The 20,211-nt window shown below is 46.4% G+C and overlaps 1 protein-coding gene across 11 annotated transcripts in view; it reads right to left on the minus strand.

Moving 5' to 3' along the window:
- pknox2 (pbx/knotted 1 homeobox 2) overlaps positions 1–20,211 on the minus strand; it is a 786,965-nt gene that overhangs the window by 207,005 nt on the left and 559,749 nt on the right. For all 11 annotated transcript variants that reach the window (XM_072486729.1, XM_072486738.1, XM_072486735.1 and 8 more), the window contains one exon: positions 5,378–5,549. In XM_072486729.1, the coding sequence (XP_072342830.1) occupies positions 5,378–5,549 (172 nt within the window). The remainder of the gene's footprint in view (positions 1–5,377; positions 5,550–20,211) is intronic.

Consider the following 20,211-nt stretch of genomic DNA (forward strand, 5'->3'; position numbering starts at 1 on the left):
TTCGTCTGCAAAATATTGCCACAGGTACCTTAAGTCTGTCTGAGCAGATAACTGATATTTAATATTTCATTTGAAAGGTGGGACCTCATTTGAAAGGTAGGGGAGTTGGTGAGCTCAGTTGGTGAGATGGCAGGAGTGTGATTTAGAATAGCACTAACATGGTTTGTTTCCCGTTCCAGCTGAGGTAGATTGGAACCATAAGACATAAGAGCAGGAGTAGGCCATTCGGCCCATCGAATCTTCTCCACCATTCAATGGGATCATGACCCATCTGATGTGATAATCCTCAATGCCACTTTCCTGCTTTATCCGCAACCTTACCGTTACTCATTAAAAATCAGTCTATCTCAGCTTTGAACATAGTTAACGGCTCAGACTCTACAGCCCTCTGCGGTAAAGAATTCCACAGACTCACTACCCTCTGAGTGCAGAAATTCATCCTCATGTCTGTCTTAAATGGGTGATCCCTTACTGAGATAATACCCTCTGGTCCTAGACTCTCTCATAAGGGGAAACAACCTCTCAGCATCTACCCGGTCAAGCCTCCTGAGAATCCTATATGTCTCAATAAGGTCACTTCTCATTCTTCTAAACTCCAATGAGTACAGGCCCAAACTGCTCACCTCTCCTCAGAAAATAATTCCTCCTTATGGGATCAACCTACTGAACATTCTCTGGACTGCTTCCAATGCCAATATACCTTTCCTTAGATAACGGGAACAAAAATGTTCACAGTATTCCGGGTGTGGTCTAACTAGTGTCTTCGCAGGACTTCACTGCCTCCCTGCTTTGCCTCGGAGAGTGGAAGGCAATGGCAAAACATCACTGACAAAAAACTGTCAAGGTGCTCAGGATGGAGCATCTACAGACAATGTGCCAAGGACGAGCCTTCGGGTAGAGCACATGTGAATGAGTTACACCTCCAACAATGCAGTACTCCCTCAGTGCGGCACTGAAGTGTCAGTCTGGATTTTGTGCTCACATCCCTGGAGTGGGAATAGAACCCATGAACCGAGGAGCAAGAGTGCTATCCAGTGAATTACCACAGCCAACATATTTACACATGTTTAGCATGCAAAGGCAGTGGTGCTATAGGGCACTGATATAAATCCCACATGAGCAAGACATTTTTTCAAAACTAGGTGCGCTGTGTTAATTTAATGAGTTAATTGCGCAGAAAATTGTGGATAATACTTGACTCGGGTTCCAGATATGAATACCTGTGCACTCCGAGTAATGAAACTCCAATAGTTGATCCCCACCAAACAAGTGAGGAGCAAGGAGCTTTGGATCAAATTTCCCCGATGGTAAAGCAGGGATTAAACAAAGCTCCAAAGCTACAACACAAGAGGAGCTTGTTGTTTAAGTCACTGTACAAGGGCATGGGGAGGGGGTAGTTAATAAATATGCCAATTACTGCAGCTCATTTGCGCAGAGATTCTCATTTACTGCCCTGCTGCAGTATATCTATCCTGATAAAGACCTACAGTCGGATGTAAAAATTGAACGGGTCATAAAAAATACAGATGCAAAATTAATTGACTTCGCAGCGCTTTCTGGCTGATTTGGCGGATAATGATGAATTCTGACCTTTTCTAATTACTCTGCGAATGTACAGGCCCGTGGAAAGCTCAGCAATTATGAAATATGACAAGCTGTCCAAACCATTGCTAATGTTACCGTCTACCTATTCTCTTTTATGGAACTGCAATCCCAGGCACTGTGTTCTCTGCACCCCCCCCCCCCCCCCCCCCCAACCCCCACCAGCAACTTGTGCCTCACTTTCATTGCGCCAACCTGTTTTGATCCTAACCAAACATGAAAGTGAATACTGCCACCAAATTCAACCCTAAACGTAGCACGATAGGAGCACTTGCAGGTAAGGATATTTCCAACACTGCTTGTGGGCTGAGAGGAGCAGGAGTGCTTCCTTTCGATGCCCTCGGTTATCTGCAGTGATCTTCCTCCCACCCCGATATCTGATCTTCAGCAACACCGCCCCGTGCTTGGCCGACTCTTCCTTGATCCAAACTTCAGAACTTCCATTCCCAGTTCACCATCCACTCTCCCCAGCCACAATCTGAACATCAGTTCTTCCTGCACTCCGATCTTCAACCAACGGAGTGATGCGATTTCACTAAAAGACCTCCTCCCCAAGTGATCTTCCCTCTCCCACCCAGTTGATCTCCTCCCTCCCTTTGGCACCAGGTTGCAGTCCTCTGCCACAGGCCTTCCCACCTGATAGCTGCCTCAGCCTTCCAATCGAGCCCAGCCACTAGAAAGGTAATAGAGAAAAAAGTACAAATGCAGTCCTGTCACTAAATTCAGCAAATTCCATCATTTCCCATAGGCTAGAAGTCACTCCCATAAATATTGGGGCCAAAGTGATAAAATACAATGACTTCACAGAGCCTGAAAAATACAGAACAACTCCAATAAGCAGCAAGAATGGATACGGCAGTTCAGGCCCTCCAAATTGCAGCATTGAAGTGAATGAGCCCAACCAATTGGGGAAAGACAATCCTCTAAGCTAAGTGTCATTGCTTGATTTGGGAGTAATTGAACCGAGATTTGGTTCCTTGAATCTGCAGTCTTTTTTTCTGAAGTCTAGGCAATTGCATTGACTGATTGGACTCCCTTACTAAATTGTTCATACATCAGAACCACACAACTCATTAGATATCCTCCGTCCTCTCTTTCCTCTCCCCCCACCCTGTTCTCACCTCCCTCACGTAGACACATCGCACTGACAATGCCCAAAGCAACATTTTTTTCCCCCTGTTGCCATGCTTTCTTTTGAAAGCAGCCAAGAGATAATTAAATGTTACATCAGCCCTTTGGGCCTCATTAATATTCATAACGCAGATAGTAACGGTGCTGAGAAGAAGCATCAGCCAATGAATGCAGAACTGCCTAGTTAGGAAATCTCCAATTTAAAGAGAGCTTAAATCGTGCACTTGTGGTCACAACCTAAAAGTGTATTCCAATAAAAAACTGCCAATCAACCTCTCTGTTTACAGTTTGTGTAATAATCCACCGTTAACACCCCAGGATCATAGCTAATATCACTGCCAGAAGTAAGCAATCATTAGTGTCACTGCTGGTGTGCTCAAATCCATGGCCTACAAGTCTCAGCTTTGAGCCCAAGGTGCTCAGTACGCAGAGCTCATCAGCTCAGATTTGTACTCTTTTCTAACAGCCACTAGCTGAAAAGGAAAATATTCAAACACAGGAGAAGTGAAGTGGGCGCACCCCAGCCACCTGCCTTTGCTGCTGACCTATCACACAGCAGAGCTAGTAGCAATGCTCGGCACCTCTGCGATGCCGCCACACACTAAAATAAATGAGCAAAATGATTGGATGATTCGAGGAACATTGATCGCTCACTCACTCACCAATCTGTTGATGTTTCACCTACATGGGTCAGGCTATTTTAATTTCAATCTTTGCAAGTGAATGAGTTAATCCCAATCGCCAGAACATAACAGCAGCTCAACTAATCAGGAACTCGGGCGGCATGGTGGCTCAGTGGTTAGCTGTGCTGCCTCACAGCGCTGAGGACCAGGGTTCGAATCCCGGCCCTGGGCCACTGTCCGTGTGGAGTTTGCACATTCTCCCAGTGTCTGCGGGGTTTCACCCCTGTAGCCACCTGGGTTGGCCACTTCCCGACTTAAAATGGAGAACAGCAAAGACTACAGGGAAATTCAGCCAACACAGGCAAAAATGAGCAAGTGCAGAAATCCTGTGTATTGGAACTTGCAAAAACCAGACAGCTCTGAAACCAGCAACCATCTGCATAGTAATGAGCGATTCCCAGGCACAATTAATACACTTCAGGTGAATAAGGCCAAGCCAGACTCCTCGGTGTCAGCAGGAGCAAGACAAAGGAAGGCCAACGGACATTTAGGGACCGCCCAGCGATCAGGGAACAACTCCAGTATTGGAGAAATCGATCCAAGTGATCAGAACGCAGTCCAATCATTTGGAACCAGGTACGGGGTCCGTCCTGAAAGGCGGGAAGCCCCTGGGGACTATAAAGTAGAGCCCCCAAGTTCAAATCGGTCTTCTTGGCAAGGTCACTCAGCAGCGAATCAACCCTTGAGAGCGAACTGCCCAAGCTGCCGCACCAACCAAGTAAGTCTCAAGTCGACGCTCGCTACAAGATAGGTGCTCCTAGCTACCACTCCATACTAGCTTTTGAATCCTGCAGTTTCAGAACCCGAACGAAATGCCATTTGTTCCCCTGACCTGGTGGGCCAGTCCGAAGCTAAGTATAGGCCTGTTAGTGATAGAGATAGTTGATTAAGTAGAATTTATGCATGAGTAGCGATTGACTGTATAATAAATGTGTTTTGATTTGAATCTTACTAATTGGTGTGTCGAGTTATTGATCATTACTTGAACTTGAACCTCGTGGCGGTATCATAAAGATACCTGGCGACTCTAGAGCAAAGGTTATAAAACAGAGCAAATTGAACCAACCAAAAGTTAGCAACACCCCATAACCCAAAGATGTGCAGGTTAGATGGATTGGCCACACTAAATTGCCCCTTAATTGGAAAAAAAGAATTGGGTACTCTAAATTTATATGAAAAAGACTAAACAGGAACTCACTTCCTCGTACCTGTTACCCTCTTTGTAAGGGAGATTCAAATAGTGATTGTGGCTTTCCCCACTCTCATCACTGAAACCACATTAGAAACGGCATTATCCGCAAGGATGCTCCAACTAGTTAGTACCGTGGTCATTCAGTGAGGAGATATAAGAATTCAGACAAGATTGGTTTTCCTATCACTATGACTAATATCTGTGGCAAAGTGCATTACAATGAATACTCACTCATTGGGAACCGGTTCAAGCATGTGCTAACCCCCTAGATTGAGTAGCCAGATGCCGCCGCTCACTATCTGAAGTTGCCATGAAAGAAATAGCCACTGAGGTGGAAGAATAGAGACTACTATTAAGGTGTTGGTACCTTCAACAAGGAAAGGTTAAGCGAGGATGGGAGAAAGAGAGACTGACCTTGCAGAGAAACGCTAACCGTGGTAACACATTAATTGCCATGATTGAGTAATTACATAGGTGTGACCCCAGAACCGAACTCGGTAGGTGAGAGAGAGGAAAGCCTATACACTGTCTGACTCTCCAGAATATCAATGGGGTATACATCAAATTACAACAGCTAGAAATAATGAAACTTCTCAATATGGCAGATAAAATAATAGGTAATAGGCAATTAATTTCAATGATTTAAGTAGTATTCAAGAACCAGTGAACCACACTAAAAAAAAGTCTCATACATTAGTACTTAGGTACTCATTTACATGGAAAATACATTTTATTTTTAGCCATCAATAGCCACCAAAGAGTAACTCACCAAGCTGTCTATCTCTGGATCATCGCTGAAGAAGGGTTTGTGTTCTTGTTCTTGTTGGTGAACAAAGTTCTCAATGTCGACATCAAAGCTTGCCGAGGTAATGCACTCTGACCCCTGCGTTGCCTGCTCACATTTTTCAAACAGAAGAGCAAGGAGTGGAAAGAGCGGATGTCTGGAGGAAGAATGGGGGAGAAAAGAACAGAATTGAAATGGTCAACATTGACTTGCTGAATCAACGGAACAAAAAAATTGAGAATCAATAAATATTCAGAAAACTATTGTAGAGATATTCAGAGATTGGAATCAGGTTCAGCAGGGGAACAGCACAATTTGAAACTGAAATAATGGACATACGAACATGTGAATTAGGAGTAGTCAGCCACTCGACCCTTCGAACCTGCTCTGCCATTCAATAAGATCCTGGCTGATCAACTGCGACCTCCTGACTAACCCCAATAACCATGCACCCCCTTGTTTATCAAGAATCTATCTACTTCTGACTTGAAAACATTCAAAGACTCTGCTTCCACTGCCTTTTGAGGAAGGGAGTTCCAAAGACTGTCTACCTTTTGAAAGAAAACAATTCTTCTCATCTGTCTTAAATGGACAGCCCTTTTTGTTCTAGATCCTCCCATAAGAGGCAATATCCTTTCCACATCTATCCGATCAAGACATCTCAAGATCTTATATATATCAATCAAGTAATCACAATATGACCAATCCTTCCTTCAGTTTGTTGGTTTCAATCTACTTCCTGGAAGAAAAGGGGCAGCCACCTCACCTGGCATTTATAACAATAACTTAATCCAACTTGCACACTTTACCATATTCCCAGGGCAATGACGGCAGAGCAGAAGGTGCAGGACAAATTGGATAGCTCCTTCAAAGGGTTAGCCCAGGCATGATGCAGTAAGTGGCCTCTTCAGGGCACTGAGAGATTTTCAATGGTGGAGTAAAGGGAGTGGCCGGGCCCTATTGACTGAAAATCACTTGGGCAAGGTGGGGATTGTGAAATCTTGAAACTGGCTTCACGGAGTACTAGATGCTCAAAGATCCAGCAAGGATGTGGGTGACAGATGCGAAGGAGATAACTTTTGTAAACGGCCTTCAGTTCCTTTTCGCTTTAACCACTTTAACCAGAGTGGGAACGTTCCAGCAGTAGCTTTTGGGGAAAATAAACCTCTGTTAAAAAGCACACAAAATTAATAATTATCAGAAAATATGATCACAAACGTTCCCCCATCGAAGTTGGGAAACCATTCCCAACACAGTCAAGCCATGAGCTGGAAATACAGACTTCAAATTACGCTAATAAACATCACATGAGAAGGCCCAGCAGTAACGCGTTTTTAATGCGAACAAGCTATTTTCAGTGAATGTACTTTACTAATTCCAGATGTTTAGCTATTTCTGAATGACATAAAATGAAAACTACTACCAATTTCATATCTCTGCTGGATTTAGTAACTGACCATAGGCGGGTGACTTGTACATTTGGTTAAAATGTAAAAACAGATACCCTGAGTGTTTATAAAGTATCATATTATTGCTGTTTTCTCTTTCTAGATTATAGACTAATGCTACCCTATTAACGAAAGGCCAGGATTTTAGGATGGTGGGGTTTCCCACCCTAGAATCTGAAGAGTTGGTTGTAAACACATGCCAGCTGACACTTCCTGTCCTGCCGTGATTTTACACTCCAACGGAGTGGCACGGTGGCACAATGGTTAACATTGCTGCCTCACAGCGCTAGGGACCCAGGTTCAATTCTGACTTTGGGTGACTGTGTGGAATTTTATGTTCTCCTGTGTCTGCGTGGGTTGACTCCAGGTGCCTCCCACAGTCCAAAGATGTACAGATTAGGTGGATTGGCCATGCTAAATTGCCCCTTAGTGTCCAAAGGTTAGGTGGGTAATGGGGAGAGGGCAGGGGATTGAGCCTATGTAGGGTGCTTGTTTGAAGGGTTAGTGCAGACTTGATGAGCCGAATGGCCTCCTTCTGTACTTCAGGGATTCTGCAATTCAGGGATTCTATGAACGAGTGCTAATTGGCCCCTCACTCAGGACGAAGACCGCCTTAGCGAGCTGTGGGCAATCTGATTGGCCGGCAGCTCTCTAGTCCCAGCAGCACCAAAAGCTGCAGTGGACAAGACTGGGACTGCAATCAGTCCACAAAGCCCAAGATCTGGAAGTCCAGGAACAAATACATTCTGGGGGTCTCAGGGCAAGGAGTGTAAAGGAGTCGTGGAAGAGGGGGATTGGGAGGGTGGGTGGCGAAGTTAAAACGGTGCTGCTGAAGAGGCCCCCCCCGCCCCACCTCCCCGCCCACCAAATCCCATCCCTCCCGCCCAAGGGTTTTACTTCAAGCTTCTCCCATATCCCGGAAAGCCTTTTGCCAGTCTGAAGATTGAGGTTGGGCCAGGTACAGTCCTTAAGTGGTCAATAATTAGCCACTGGGGGGCAGCATGGTGGCGCAGTGGTTAGCACTGGGACTATGGCGCTGAGGACCCGGGTTCGAATCCCGGTCCTGGGTCACTGTCCGTGTGGAGTTTGCACATTCTCCCCATGTCTGCGTGGGTGTCACCCCCACAACCCGAAGATGTGCAGGTTAGGTGGATTGGCCATACTAAATTGCCCCTTAATTGGAAAAAAAATAATTGGGTACTCTAAATTTTTTTTTTTTAAATAATAATAATTGGCCGCTTAAGAGCCTCAATTGGGGCAATGGTGGGCAGGCCAGCACAGAATTGCCGAGGGGTTGGGGTGGGCAGGAACCCAGAGAAAGCCTATCCAAGAAATTTTACACTGATCCCTCCCATTATCCCCACTGCCTACAACCCCACCAGCGTGGGAGCTTAAATTTCTACCCATAAGTTCTGGTAACAGTCCTGTTGATTTTAATGATTTTGAGAGAAGACCATTCAAGAGGAATGTCATCAGGAGTAATTCCCAGCCTTTTCAAAGTACTCCAGCTGCTGGTCTATTCCAGTCTAAGATATGTCACAGACTCCACAGGAATGTCAGCTCCAGCATGTAAAATGACAACACTCACTGTACAAATCCATCAAGATCACGGAACCACGGCAAAGCTGTTCCAATCCTCTGTCCAATCAAGTTTCAAACCAGTTAAAGCATCTCACTAGCTGAATTCAGCAACGTCATCTTGTTTGATTCTTCCAATGTTTTCAGACCTTCTCTGACCAATCCCACATCTCAAGACTCCTGCCGTCTATGTGGAGTTTGCAAGTCCTCACCGTGTCTGCGTGGATTTCCTCTCACGCTGCGGTTTCCTCACACAGTCCAAAGCTGTGCCGGTTAGGTGGATTGGCCAGGCTAAATTTGTCCCTTAGTGTCCAAAGATGTACAGGTTCGGTGAGGTTACGGGAATAGGGCGGAGATAGCATGCTCTTTCAGAGGGTTGGTGCAGACTCGATGGGCCGAATGGCCTCCTTCTGCACTGTAGGGATTCTATAATAAGTTAGAATTTCAAGATCATTATTGGCAGAGCTGTCAAGGGGATCTTTGAAACACATCTGAAGACTTTCTGCGACACAGTGTCAAGAGTTCAAGATTCAAGCAACATTTCTTCCAGAAATACTCTCGAGGAATTCACCTGGAACAAGTGTTGGACTGCTCCACCTTATAGCAGTCACTAAGGGAAAGGGAGTGGTTGGGCGGCATGGTAGCACAGTGATTAGCGCTGTTGCTTCACAGCTCCAGGGTCCCAGATTCGATTCCCGGTTTGGGTCACTGTCTGTGCGGAGCCTGCACGTTCTCCCTGTGTCTGCGGGGGTTTCCTCCGGTTTCCTCCCACAAGTCCTGAAAGATGTGCTGTTAGGTAATTTGGACATTCTGAATTCTCCCTCTGTGTACCCAAACAGGCGCTGGAATGTGGCGACATTGCCGTGTTCATATAAGTCTACTTGTGACAATAAAGATCATAATTCTTATAATTATTGTGGGCATCGGTATAATGTGTTGGCTAACAAATGGAAGGATGGATTGAAGCCAGGCAGCGCAATGCCAGATGCTGCTGGAGAAAGGAACTGAAGGGCGAGATACTTTCCCTCAATTTCGCAAGTATAGACATCCCACTCCTCTGGACTTCCTTCATCAGGTCCTCCGGTGTTGCATTGGAGAACCTGTGAACCCTGTCCTTTGATCGCGAAGTCACCTGAAACCTGTTCTGGTGTGCCAGGCAGAACATTCCACACCCTGGAAGAATCATAGAATTTACAGTGAATGAAGCCTACTTATACAGCTTCAATTAGCACTTGAGTGCGAGACCTGTAGGTTTCTGGTTAATGCTTGAGGCATGTTCAAATGATCAACAATGCCCAAAAATGGTGTTCTCCATCTGGATTTTCAACTTGTTGTTTCTTAATTGAACAGCATCCATTTAGTTATGTCCTTTTTAACCCTTTTGCTAAAATATGTGGTCTATATGTTGGAACACTGCACCATTATTTGAAGAACCAGGCTAAATCCAAGAAAAAGCAAAACATTGGCAAGGAGGATTCTTCTATGACAATGGTTTGAATAGCTCAGTGTTTTAGAATCTTATCCTCTCCACTCTGGAAACTCTTCTGTGAATCCTGCGCAGGCGGTGTGGAGAATCTGTTCTCTCTAACTTTGTTACAGATTCTGATTGAATGGAGCTAGCAGTGCCAAGCAGTTCGCAACAATCATGATTCAACAGCTCCTTCCCTCTCCTAATAAAACTCAGTAATGACATAATAACCTCTAACCTAGAGCTGTAACTCGCACCAAACTGAATTTCTCATTCCACTGAATCATGTTTATTGCAAAAATCAGCAAAGGCTCCCAACAGGCTCTAACTTTATCAGTGGAATTCCTGGACCACATTCCAGCTGTTAGGAACAGCTGCCTGAACTGAAAGTAATTTCTCGGTGTCCTATCGAATGAGTTCAGTTGACACCAACACAGATGCAGTCCAGCAGGGCATACCTCCACTCTAGAAAGCGCAGAAGGTGTTTATAGAGGCTGTAAAAGTTTGAAACACCTAGTTTAGCAGAATAGCTTGCTTCCTGAAATAATGCTGGTAAACTAGCGATCAAGTAAATTTCAGAAGTGATAAACAACCTTTCCTCTGACCCATTTGATCAAATCAAGCAAACATGGACTTAAATATAACTGCTCACGTTATAAATTATACTTATCACTCTACTCCCGCAACCCAACCCCTCCCCCCACTCCATCCTATGCCGATCACTCTCTTTGTTCCTTATTTTTAAAAATTCATTCATGGGATGTGGGCATCGCTGGCTGGGCCATCATTTATTTCCCAACCCTAATTGCCCGCGAGAAGGTGGTGGTGAACTGCCTTCTGGAACCGCTGCAGTCCTCATGCACACATATTGTATCCATCACCCAGATTTGCTACTTCCACCTCCAAAGCACCACGAACCTCCGCTCCTGCCTCAGCTCCTCTGCTGCTGCAACCGTCAGCCACGACATGGTTGTCCCTCAATTCCAATGTTCTCCTGCCTGACCCCCCACCTTACGTAAAAGTGAGCTCATCCAAAGCTCTGGTACACATAGCCTGCCTCCCACCAAACTCGGTCCACACCTCCCCCCTGTCCTCACTGACCTATATTGACTCCTAGTTCAGCGACACCTTAATCTTAAAATATTAACCCTTGCTTTCAAATTCCTTCATAACCTTGCCCTTCCCCATTCTTGTAACCACCTCTTAAAAAAACTCACAGATCTCAGAGTTCCTCCTAATCAGGCCTCTTGTGCACACCAATGTTTAGTCAGCCTACTATTAGCTGTTGCATTCTACAGCAAAGCGTGGGAATTCTATCCCTCAACCTTTCCAGCTCTCTCTCTCTCCTAAAGACTTAAAATCTCCTTCCTTGGGCAAACTCTTGGTCTCCCCATTTTAATATCCCTTTTGTGGCTTGGGTGTTGAATTTAGTTTGGCAATGCTCCCATGAAGCACCTTAGGCAGGTTTACTAAATTAGATCCGCATGATAATTGTGATTTATTGTTGTCTGTATTTCAAAACTAATCACTGGATGCACAAACGCCGCAACAAAATGCACCGACTCAAGTTTCGACCTTTCCGGGTTCAGCAAACCAGAGCACCTTCCACGTGAGTCTGTAGCATGCACTCGAATACTGACTGTGGTGGGGTAGCAGAGAGGAGGGAAAATCAGAGCCCTTTGTTATGGGCGAGGATTTTCAGAACCCCAAAATGTATCATGGAGTTCAACCAACCTCTCCCTTTCATGTATTTGTTGCTTTTCCAGGCACACGGCTTTTTCCCTAGGTGTGGAATTACAATTATGGATACGTGGGTTTTTAAACACAAAACACTGTTTATTCCATGAACTCAACTTAACATCTTAAATAAACATTGGATCTCTTAACACCCCTTACTTCAAAGATAAATCAGAAAATATTGCAACAGTATATACTTCCTTAAAATGTTCCTTCAAACTTCCAAGAGACTTAACACCTTTAAACAGTATCACATCAGGTTAAAGGATATATATATATATATATTGTAGAATGGCAGAGACTGTCGCAAACTGGCTTTCTACTTTTAAACTGCTCTCAGCAAAACCAGCCAGGCACTTTTTAGCTGCTCTCAGCAAAACCAAACGGCAAAACTTGCAGCTCTCTGGAAACACACAGACACTGCTTTTAAAACTGAAACTAAATCCTGCAAAAATGGCTGACCTAAATCCCAGCCCCACCCACTCTCTGACATCACTGTTTTCGTAAAGGTACATTGCTTACACATCCATTTCTTAAAGGTACTCTCGCTTGACACCTTGTTCATGGCAGATGCGGGAGGGGAATGATGACCTTAGAAGGTAAGAACCATAGAATTCCTACAGTGCAGAAGGAGGCTGCAACGGTCTACACTGACCCTATGAAAGAGCATCCTACCTCGGCCCACTCCTCTGCCCTATCCTCATAACCCCACCTAATCTGCACATCTTTGGACTGTGGGAGCAAACCAGAGCACCCAGAGGAACCCACACAGATATGGGGAGAAGGCGCAAACACGACACAGACAGTCACCCAGGGCCGGAATTGAACCCGGGTCCCTGGTGCTGTGAGGCAACAGTGCTAACCACTGTGCCACCATGCAACCCATTATTTTTCAATATTATTTCAAGCATTGCCTTTCCATCCTACTGATTCTGAATTCAGACTTTCATTTTCCTTACGCAGTTACAGCAGATGTCAATGGCACAATTTGCTTCCATTATAAAATATAGATACGGGCGGGAGGGTAGTTGGGTATGTTATTGTGATGTTACGTAAACGCGAGCTCATCCAACGCTCTGTTACACATAGCTTGCCTCCCACCAAGCTCGGTCCACAACTCCTCCCTGTCCTCACTGCGTTCGTCGGGCCGCTAGGTTGTTTAGAATGTTAATTTGTTAAATTTGTTAAGCTGTGAAAATTTCAAATGCTTCAATAAAATATTTGCTAAAAATAAAGAGTCATTAACAGAGGGATTGAATTTAAGGGTCGTGAGGTGATGATGCAGCTGTACAAAACTTTGGTAAGGCCACATTTGGAGTACTGTGTACAGTTCTGGTCGCCTCATTTTAGGAAGGATGTGGAAGCTTTGGAAAAGGTGCAAAGAAGATTTTCCAGGATGTTGCCTGGAATGGAGAGTAGGTCTTACGAGGAAAGGTTGAGGGTGCTAAGCCTTTTCTCATTAGAACGGAGAAGGATGAGGGGCGACTTGATAGAGGTTTATAAGATGATCAGGGGAATAGATAGAGTAGACAGTCAGAGACTTTTTCCCCGGGTGGAACAAACCATTACAAGGGGACATAAATTTAAGGTGAAAGGTGGAAGATATAGGAGGGATATCAGAGGTAGGTTCTTTACCCAGAGAGTAGTGGGGGCATGGAATGCACTGCCTGTGGAAGTAGTTGAGTCGGAAACATTAGGGACCTTCAAGCAGCTATTGGATAGGTACATGGATTACGGTAAAATGATATAGTGTAGATTTATTTGTTCTCAAGGGCAGCACGGTAGCATTGTGGATAGCACAATTGCTTCACAGCTCCAGGGTCCCAGGTTCAATTCCGGCTTGGGTCACTGTCTGTGCGGAGTCTGCACGTCCTCCCCGTGTCTGCGTGGGTTTCCTCCGGGTGCTCCGGTTTCCTCCCACAGTCCAAAGATGTGCGGGTTAGGTGAATTGGCCAATGATAAATTGCCCTTAATGTCCAAATTGCCCTTCGTGTTGGGTGGAGGTGTTGAGTTTGGGTAGGGTGCTCTTTCCAAGAGCTGGTGCAGACTCAAATGGCCGAATGGCCTCCTTCTGCACTGTAAGTTCAATGATAATCTATGATTAATCGAGGACAAAGGTTCGGCACAACATCGTGGGCCAAAGGGCCTGTTCTGTGCTGTATTTTCTATGTTCTATGTTCTATGTTCTAGTATATAAAATATAGATATTATACTGCATGTGAGAAACCACCTAAAACTGCACCTTATACAAGCCAGCCCACCCCAAATTGGGTCATGACTTCCATCAAAGCATTTGGGCTAAATTTCAGAAAAATAATGCTGACATATTAGCTGATCGTGTGCTATGCTCTTTCATTCACCCATTGACGCCTGGTCCTTTGCCCACTCTGTGTAATAACCTCCCCCCCTACCAACACCCATTTTTTGTGTAAGAGGGTAGCAACCTGTGGCTGTGAATTTAAAAGTGACAAGGCAAGTTGAGAAACGTCAACAAATTATTAAATTTGTGAACAGGCACCCAAGAAATACTGGTGGAGTGTTGTAAAAAGCCCAGTTGATTGACTGATGGTTCTTCAGAGAAGGAAACCTGACACCTCTATGCAATCTGGCAAGCAGTGGAATCCAGTCAACACTTCAGTATCTGTCTTCTGAAGATCCCTAGCAAGTCACTCTGTTGCAAAATAAACCAGTCTTCTGCAACAAATTGCCTGCAGATCGACAATACAGGACAAATAATATGAAATGGTGTAGCATTAATGCGTCCATGGATGAAACATGCCATCTAAGATAAATGCGATTAGACAAATGCCAATTTGTTTCCAACCTGCATTTATCAGGAAGTAATGCAACTTTAAGATTAGATGGTCTATAAGATATTCCACTCACATCAATGGCACTCATGGCTGTACCAACAGTTGGGCACACTAATCCTGTACACGTGCAGTTGCTTCAGACTCTGAATCCACCCACCTTAGAAACACGGTAAGTTCAGCACCAAGGGAAGAGGGCCATTGGAATGGTCTTATTAAATAAACTGGGGTGTTGAGTTTGACCCATCGATTTGGCTAGTCTCGCACTCCTGCAACTTTCTACCGAGCCTATCAGACATGTACAAGCTTGAGGGCTCTTCCTTTAAATAAAAATAAATCACCTTTTTTTTGTTAATTTTGAATGCCTGACGGAGTGGAACCGAAAGCTCCATTTTTGTGTGTGGAGGTTTCACATATCATAACTGATCTGTCTGATCCCACTTTAATGTGAGCCTGTGAATCACAGTGGAATGAAAGGAAATGAGCATTGCTCACCTCGATCTCCTTCTCCCAGAGGAGCTGGCAGGAAGATATGAAAGGCAAATTCCAGCAAGTATTAGCAATATGAAATTTCTGCACTTTATGAGCCCTCGCAGTCAACAGATGCCTCCTCCTGCCATTTAACAGCCTCAAGATCAATTACAAGAGCAATACTGGAACTGGCCCAATACGTACGTACCAAATTGCTTGGAATTAATAAGATAATCAAATAGTGGCTGTCAAGAGTCCAAGTACTGCTGACCCACGATGGCCTGCACTCACCACACACACACACTTATTAACTCATCCCAGTTTTTTACAAAGTGAATTTGAACATCAAAACACACACACAAAAAAAAAAGATACGGAAAATATTATTTTGGAAACTGACTGGCTGTGTTTAGTGGTGGCAGTGGGTGGGGATGGAAGAAGTGGTGGAGTGGAGAAGTTTTTTTTTTAAATTTAGTGTACCCAATTCATTTTGTCCAATTAAGGGGCAATTTAGCGAGGCCAATCCGCCTAGCTTGCACATTTTTGGGTTGTGGGGGCGAAACCCACGCAAACACGGGGAGAATGCGCAAACTCCACACGGGCAGTGACCCAGAGCTGGGATCGAACCTGGGATCTCGGCGCCGTGAGGCCGCAGTGCGAACCCACTGCGCCACCGTGCTGCCCGAGTGAAGAAGTTAAGAGGGTATTTGATCCTCTTCGTGTGTGTACAAATATGCAGCTAAACTGCTGTGACATTTGCTGCAACTGAGAGGTCGATTGCTGCCTCTAAAAAAAAGAGGATTCGACATTGCCTAATAAAGGCAAATGAATTCATGTAATGGGCTAATTTAGCACATTCAGCACTGTTCTGCTAGCTAGCTGAGGCAGCAGAGAGCACAGACAGGAATACAGAGAGGCTACTACTGCCAGCAGTTTCCCACTTAACAACTCATTGCTTCAGTCTCATTCACTCCCAAATGGACTGAATCCGCTCCTTTACATGGTGCTCTTTAACCCCAAACCAGATGTTCCCTGTGATTTGTTTCAAATGAGCAGCCTCCATGTTAATAGGGGAGGTTCAAGAAACTGACCTGAAAAAGCACAGTACATCTGAGCTAGATTTAACTGTGCCTTCCTGAATTCCAAGTGCACGCTAATAATGGTGCAGTGAGAGAAAACAGGGCATTTGAGACCTGAATGAACGAGTCAACCACCTTAAGCAATTCCCTTAAGCAATGAGATTTAAGGAGAGGGATACAAACAGCAAAAAGACTCCGAAAGAGGGAGAATTAAATCAGGCAAATTCAATGTCAGGTCAGACACAGGAGGAGAAATAGAGAAAGAAAGAATAAAAAGGTTTACCAAAAAAATAGGAGATAAGAGAAATATAGAAGAAAGAAAATGGTATCTCGTAGGTCAGGGGGCGCAATTCTCCCATCGGCAGACTAAGTGCCGACGCCGGAGTGAAAACCGGAGTGTTTCACTCAAGCGTCGGAGGCCGCTCCCAGCCCCCTATTCTCCTGCCCCGGGGGGGCTAGTAGCAGCATTGCATCATTTACGCGCGCCGCGTAAATGACGTCAACCGCGCATGCGCGGGTTGGCCGGCGCTAACCCGCGCATGCGCGGTTGCCGTCCTCCCCGAGGCCGCCCCGCAAGAAGATGGCAGATGGATCTTGCTGGGCGGCGGAGGAAAGGAGGTCCTCCTTCAGAGAGGCCGGCCCGCTGATCGGTGGGCATCGAACGTGGGCCAGACCCCTTTTGAGGCCGCCCCCGGTGCAGGAAACCCCCTCCCCCCCCCCCCCCGCAGGCTGCCCCCTACATTCCCGCGCTGTTCCCGCTGGCCCATGCGGGCCGGAGAATCGCCGCTCGCCCGTTACAAACGGCGAGCGGCGATTCTCTCAGCCGCCAGCCGTGATTCTCGCCGCTCCGGTTTTTTGGGGGGGGGGGGGGTTGGGAGAATCGCGTGCGAGTGCTGGGGTGGCTTGGCGGGACTCGCGGGGCGCCCCAGCGATTCTCCCACCCGGCGTGGTGGTGGTGGTGGGGGGGGGGGGGGGGGGGGGGGGGGGGGAGAGAATTCCACCCCAGATTTTGCTGTAAGATGGAATCTAACGGCATCTGCCATTTGCCTCAAGGGGAGATGGTGGTAACGTCACTGGACGAATGCTCTGGAACTTGGGTTCAAAGCCCACCAGGACAGCTGGTGCAATTTAAACACAATGAATAAATCAAGAATTTAAAAGTTTGACTCAGTAATACTGACCACGAAACTACTGTCAACGGTCATAAAAATCAGTCTGGTTTCCTTTAGATAAGGAAATTTGCCATCTTTTACCCAGTCTGGCCTACATGTGGCTCCAGACGCACAGCAGTAGCAAACCACTCAGCTCAGGGACAATTTGGGATGGGCAACAAATGTTGACCTTACTAAGGGTTAGGCGTGTTCTGGCAGGTTTGGCTTTTCCGTGAGAAAGAGCTGAAAATACCAGCTGATAACGGAGGAAAATAAGGCACCAGGTCAGCTGGATAAACAATTAACCAGTCATATTGAAGGGCTGTGATTTTCTTTCCCTGAAAAATATACTTTATTTCAAAACATTTTTGAAAGTACATTCCAAATTGAATATGAGAGGAAGTTCTGTGAGATTCAATTTTTCTCCATGCAGCATGTTCCATTTTCAACTGCCTCCATAAAAGTTCAATATTCTTGATATTTATAATAAATCTTCCACTTCAAACATACAGCCCAAGGAATTCTACACAGTTTCCAGCCCCTAGGTGTACTCTGGCCTGAAAGGCCTTAAGACTGGCGGCCTTCACCCAATTGTACCTCTGCAGCACTTCCCCAAGCTTTACTGCATCCTCAGCACACAGCCCTGAACCTCGGAATGTTTCAGTCTGATACACTCGGTCGCGGACAACTCTTTGCACTGAAAGGGTTGTGTGGTGTTGGGTGTTCTGACACACAGATGAGCCAACACGGTTGCATATGGTACAACGCTACTTTATTTAAACTTACTATTTACAGTTTGGTCTTTGCACTCTGCACGTGGGGGGTTCCCTGCTTGTGATGTTTTAACAGCTCTTTCTTGTTCCCTTCTCCCCAGACCTACTGACCACCAGGTGTCGTGCTCGTGCTTTTTATGTGGTTGGTGTTCTTGTCTGTGATTGGTTGTGGTGTTGTGTACTCTGATTTGCCTGTTAGTGTGTCCATCATGATGTGTGTGTTTGAATATCATGACATCCCCCCTTTTTACAAGGATATGTGCCTACGTGGTAATAAATATGATCGTGTCGTGAGTGCATCTAAGAGTGTGTGTGTGTCGTGTGCAGCATGTGCATATGACGGAACTATGTACATGGGGCGATGTCGGGTGCGTCACATGAACCAAGTTGTACCATAACATAACATAAATGCGAACGAGAGAAGAAGAAAAAAAAAAAACTTGAACAGTTGTCCAGTCAGACGACATCTGGAACGATAAACAACAACAGGTTATCATGTAAAATTGTGCAACTTGTTAAACATATGAACGGTATTATAAGTCCAGTCTAATGGGCTTGCGACGAGTTCGGGTTGACCGCCTCAAGGGTGGATCAAGAACCACCGGCTGCTGTGCAGGCATGGCCATGGGTGGCGATGGAAAGGGCGTGATGTGCGGCAGCTCCACAAAGTCATCCTCGGAAGCCTGTTGAGGATCTGGCGTGTGCGTACTGTGTGGCTGTGAGCGTGGAAGTCGGCGAAGGGCGCGCCGATTGCGGCGACGCACGGAACCATCCGGCATGCGAACCAGGAACGAGCGGGGAGCCACTTGTCGGAGGACTTCGGCCGGTGCTGACCAGCCACCATACGGTTGATGGACGCGTACTTTGTCTCCGGAGGACAGGGGGGGCAGGTCCGTCGCTCGTGTGTCGTACCGACTTTTCTGGCGATCACGCTGCAGTTGCATGTTCCGAAGAACCGCCTCATGGTCTGTTGTTGGTGCCAGGATGGAAGGTACCGTCGTCCTGAGGGAGCGACCCATTAGTAGCTGCGCTGGCGAGAGACCCGTGGATAGCGGGGCCGATCGATAGGCCAGCAAGGCAAGGTTAAAGTCCGATCCGGCAGCAGCCGCCTTGCACAGGAGCCGCTTGGCGATGTGGACACCCTTTTCAGCCTTCCCGTTCGATTGTGGATGCAGAGGGCTGGATGTCACATGAGTGAAACCATATGCTGCGGCAAAGGACGACCATTCACGGCTGGCAAAACAGGGTCCATTGTCTGACATGACAGTCCTTGGAATGCCATAGCGAGCAAATGTTTCCTTGCAGGCCCCAATGACTGCGGACGACGTCAGATCATGGAGAGGCATGACTTCCGGGTAGTTTGAGAAGTAGTCTATAATAACAATGTAATCTCTGCCGAGCGCGTGAAATAGGTCAACACCCACCTTCGCCCAGGGGGACGTCACCATCTCGTGTGGTAGAAGTGTTTCCGGAGGTTGCGCCGGCTGAAACCTCTGACAGGTTGTGCAGTTGAGCACCATGTTGGCTATGTCTTCATTAATACCCGGCCAATATACCGCCTCCCGGGCCCTTCGTCTGCATTTTTCGACGCCCAAGTGGCCTTCGTGTAGTTGATGAAGAATCATCTGGCGCACGCTGTGCGGAATAACGATCCTGTGTGATTTCATAAGGACCCCGTCTATGTTGGTGAGATCATCTCGCACATTATAAAACTGGGGGCACTGCCCTTTTAGCCACCCTTCCGTCATGTGGCGCATCACTCGCTGCAGAAGGGGGTCAGTCGCCGTCTCTGCGCGTATGTGGGCCAGATTAGGATCATCAGCTGGCAGATTTGCTGCTGTCAGAGTTACGTGTGCCTCAATTTGACGCACGAACCCCTCCGCATCTGGTGGTGTGCTCACTGCTCGGGAAAGAGTGTCCGCCACGATGAGCTCCTTCCCCGGAGTGTAGATCAGTTCAAAATCGTACCTCCTGAGTTTAAGTAAGATGCGCTGGAGGCGAGGAGTCATGTCGTTCAGGTCTTTGTTAATGATGTTGACCAGGGGGCGGTGGTCAGTTTCGACCGTAAATCGTGGCAGGCCATACACATAGTCGTGGAACTTGTCCAGTCCAGTTAACAAGCCCAGGCATTCTTTTTCGATTTGCGCGTAGCGCTGTTCGGTAGGGGTCATGGCTCGTGAGGCATATGCAACCGGGGCCCATGACGACGTGCTGTCTTTTTGCAGGAGTACCGCTCCAATACCAGATTGGCTGGCGTCTGTTGAGATCTTTGTAGGGCGAGTCGTGTCAAAGAAGGCCAGCACT

Source organism: Scyliorhinus torazame, chromosome 21 (genome assembly GCF_047496885.1).
Source record: "Scyliorhinus torazame isolate Kashiwa2021f chromosome 21, sScyTor2.1, whole genome shotgun sequence".
Lineage (NCBI taxonomy): Eukaryota > Metazoa > Chordata > Chondrichthyes > Carcharhiniformes > Scyliorhinidae > Scyliorhinus > Scyliorhinus torazame.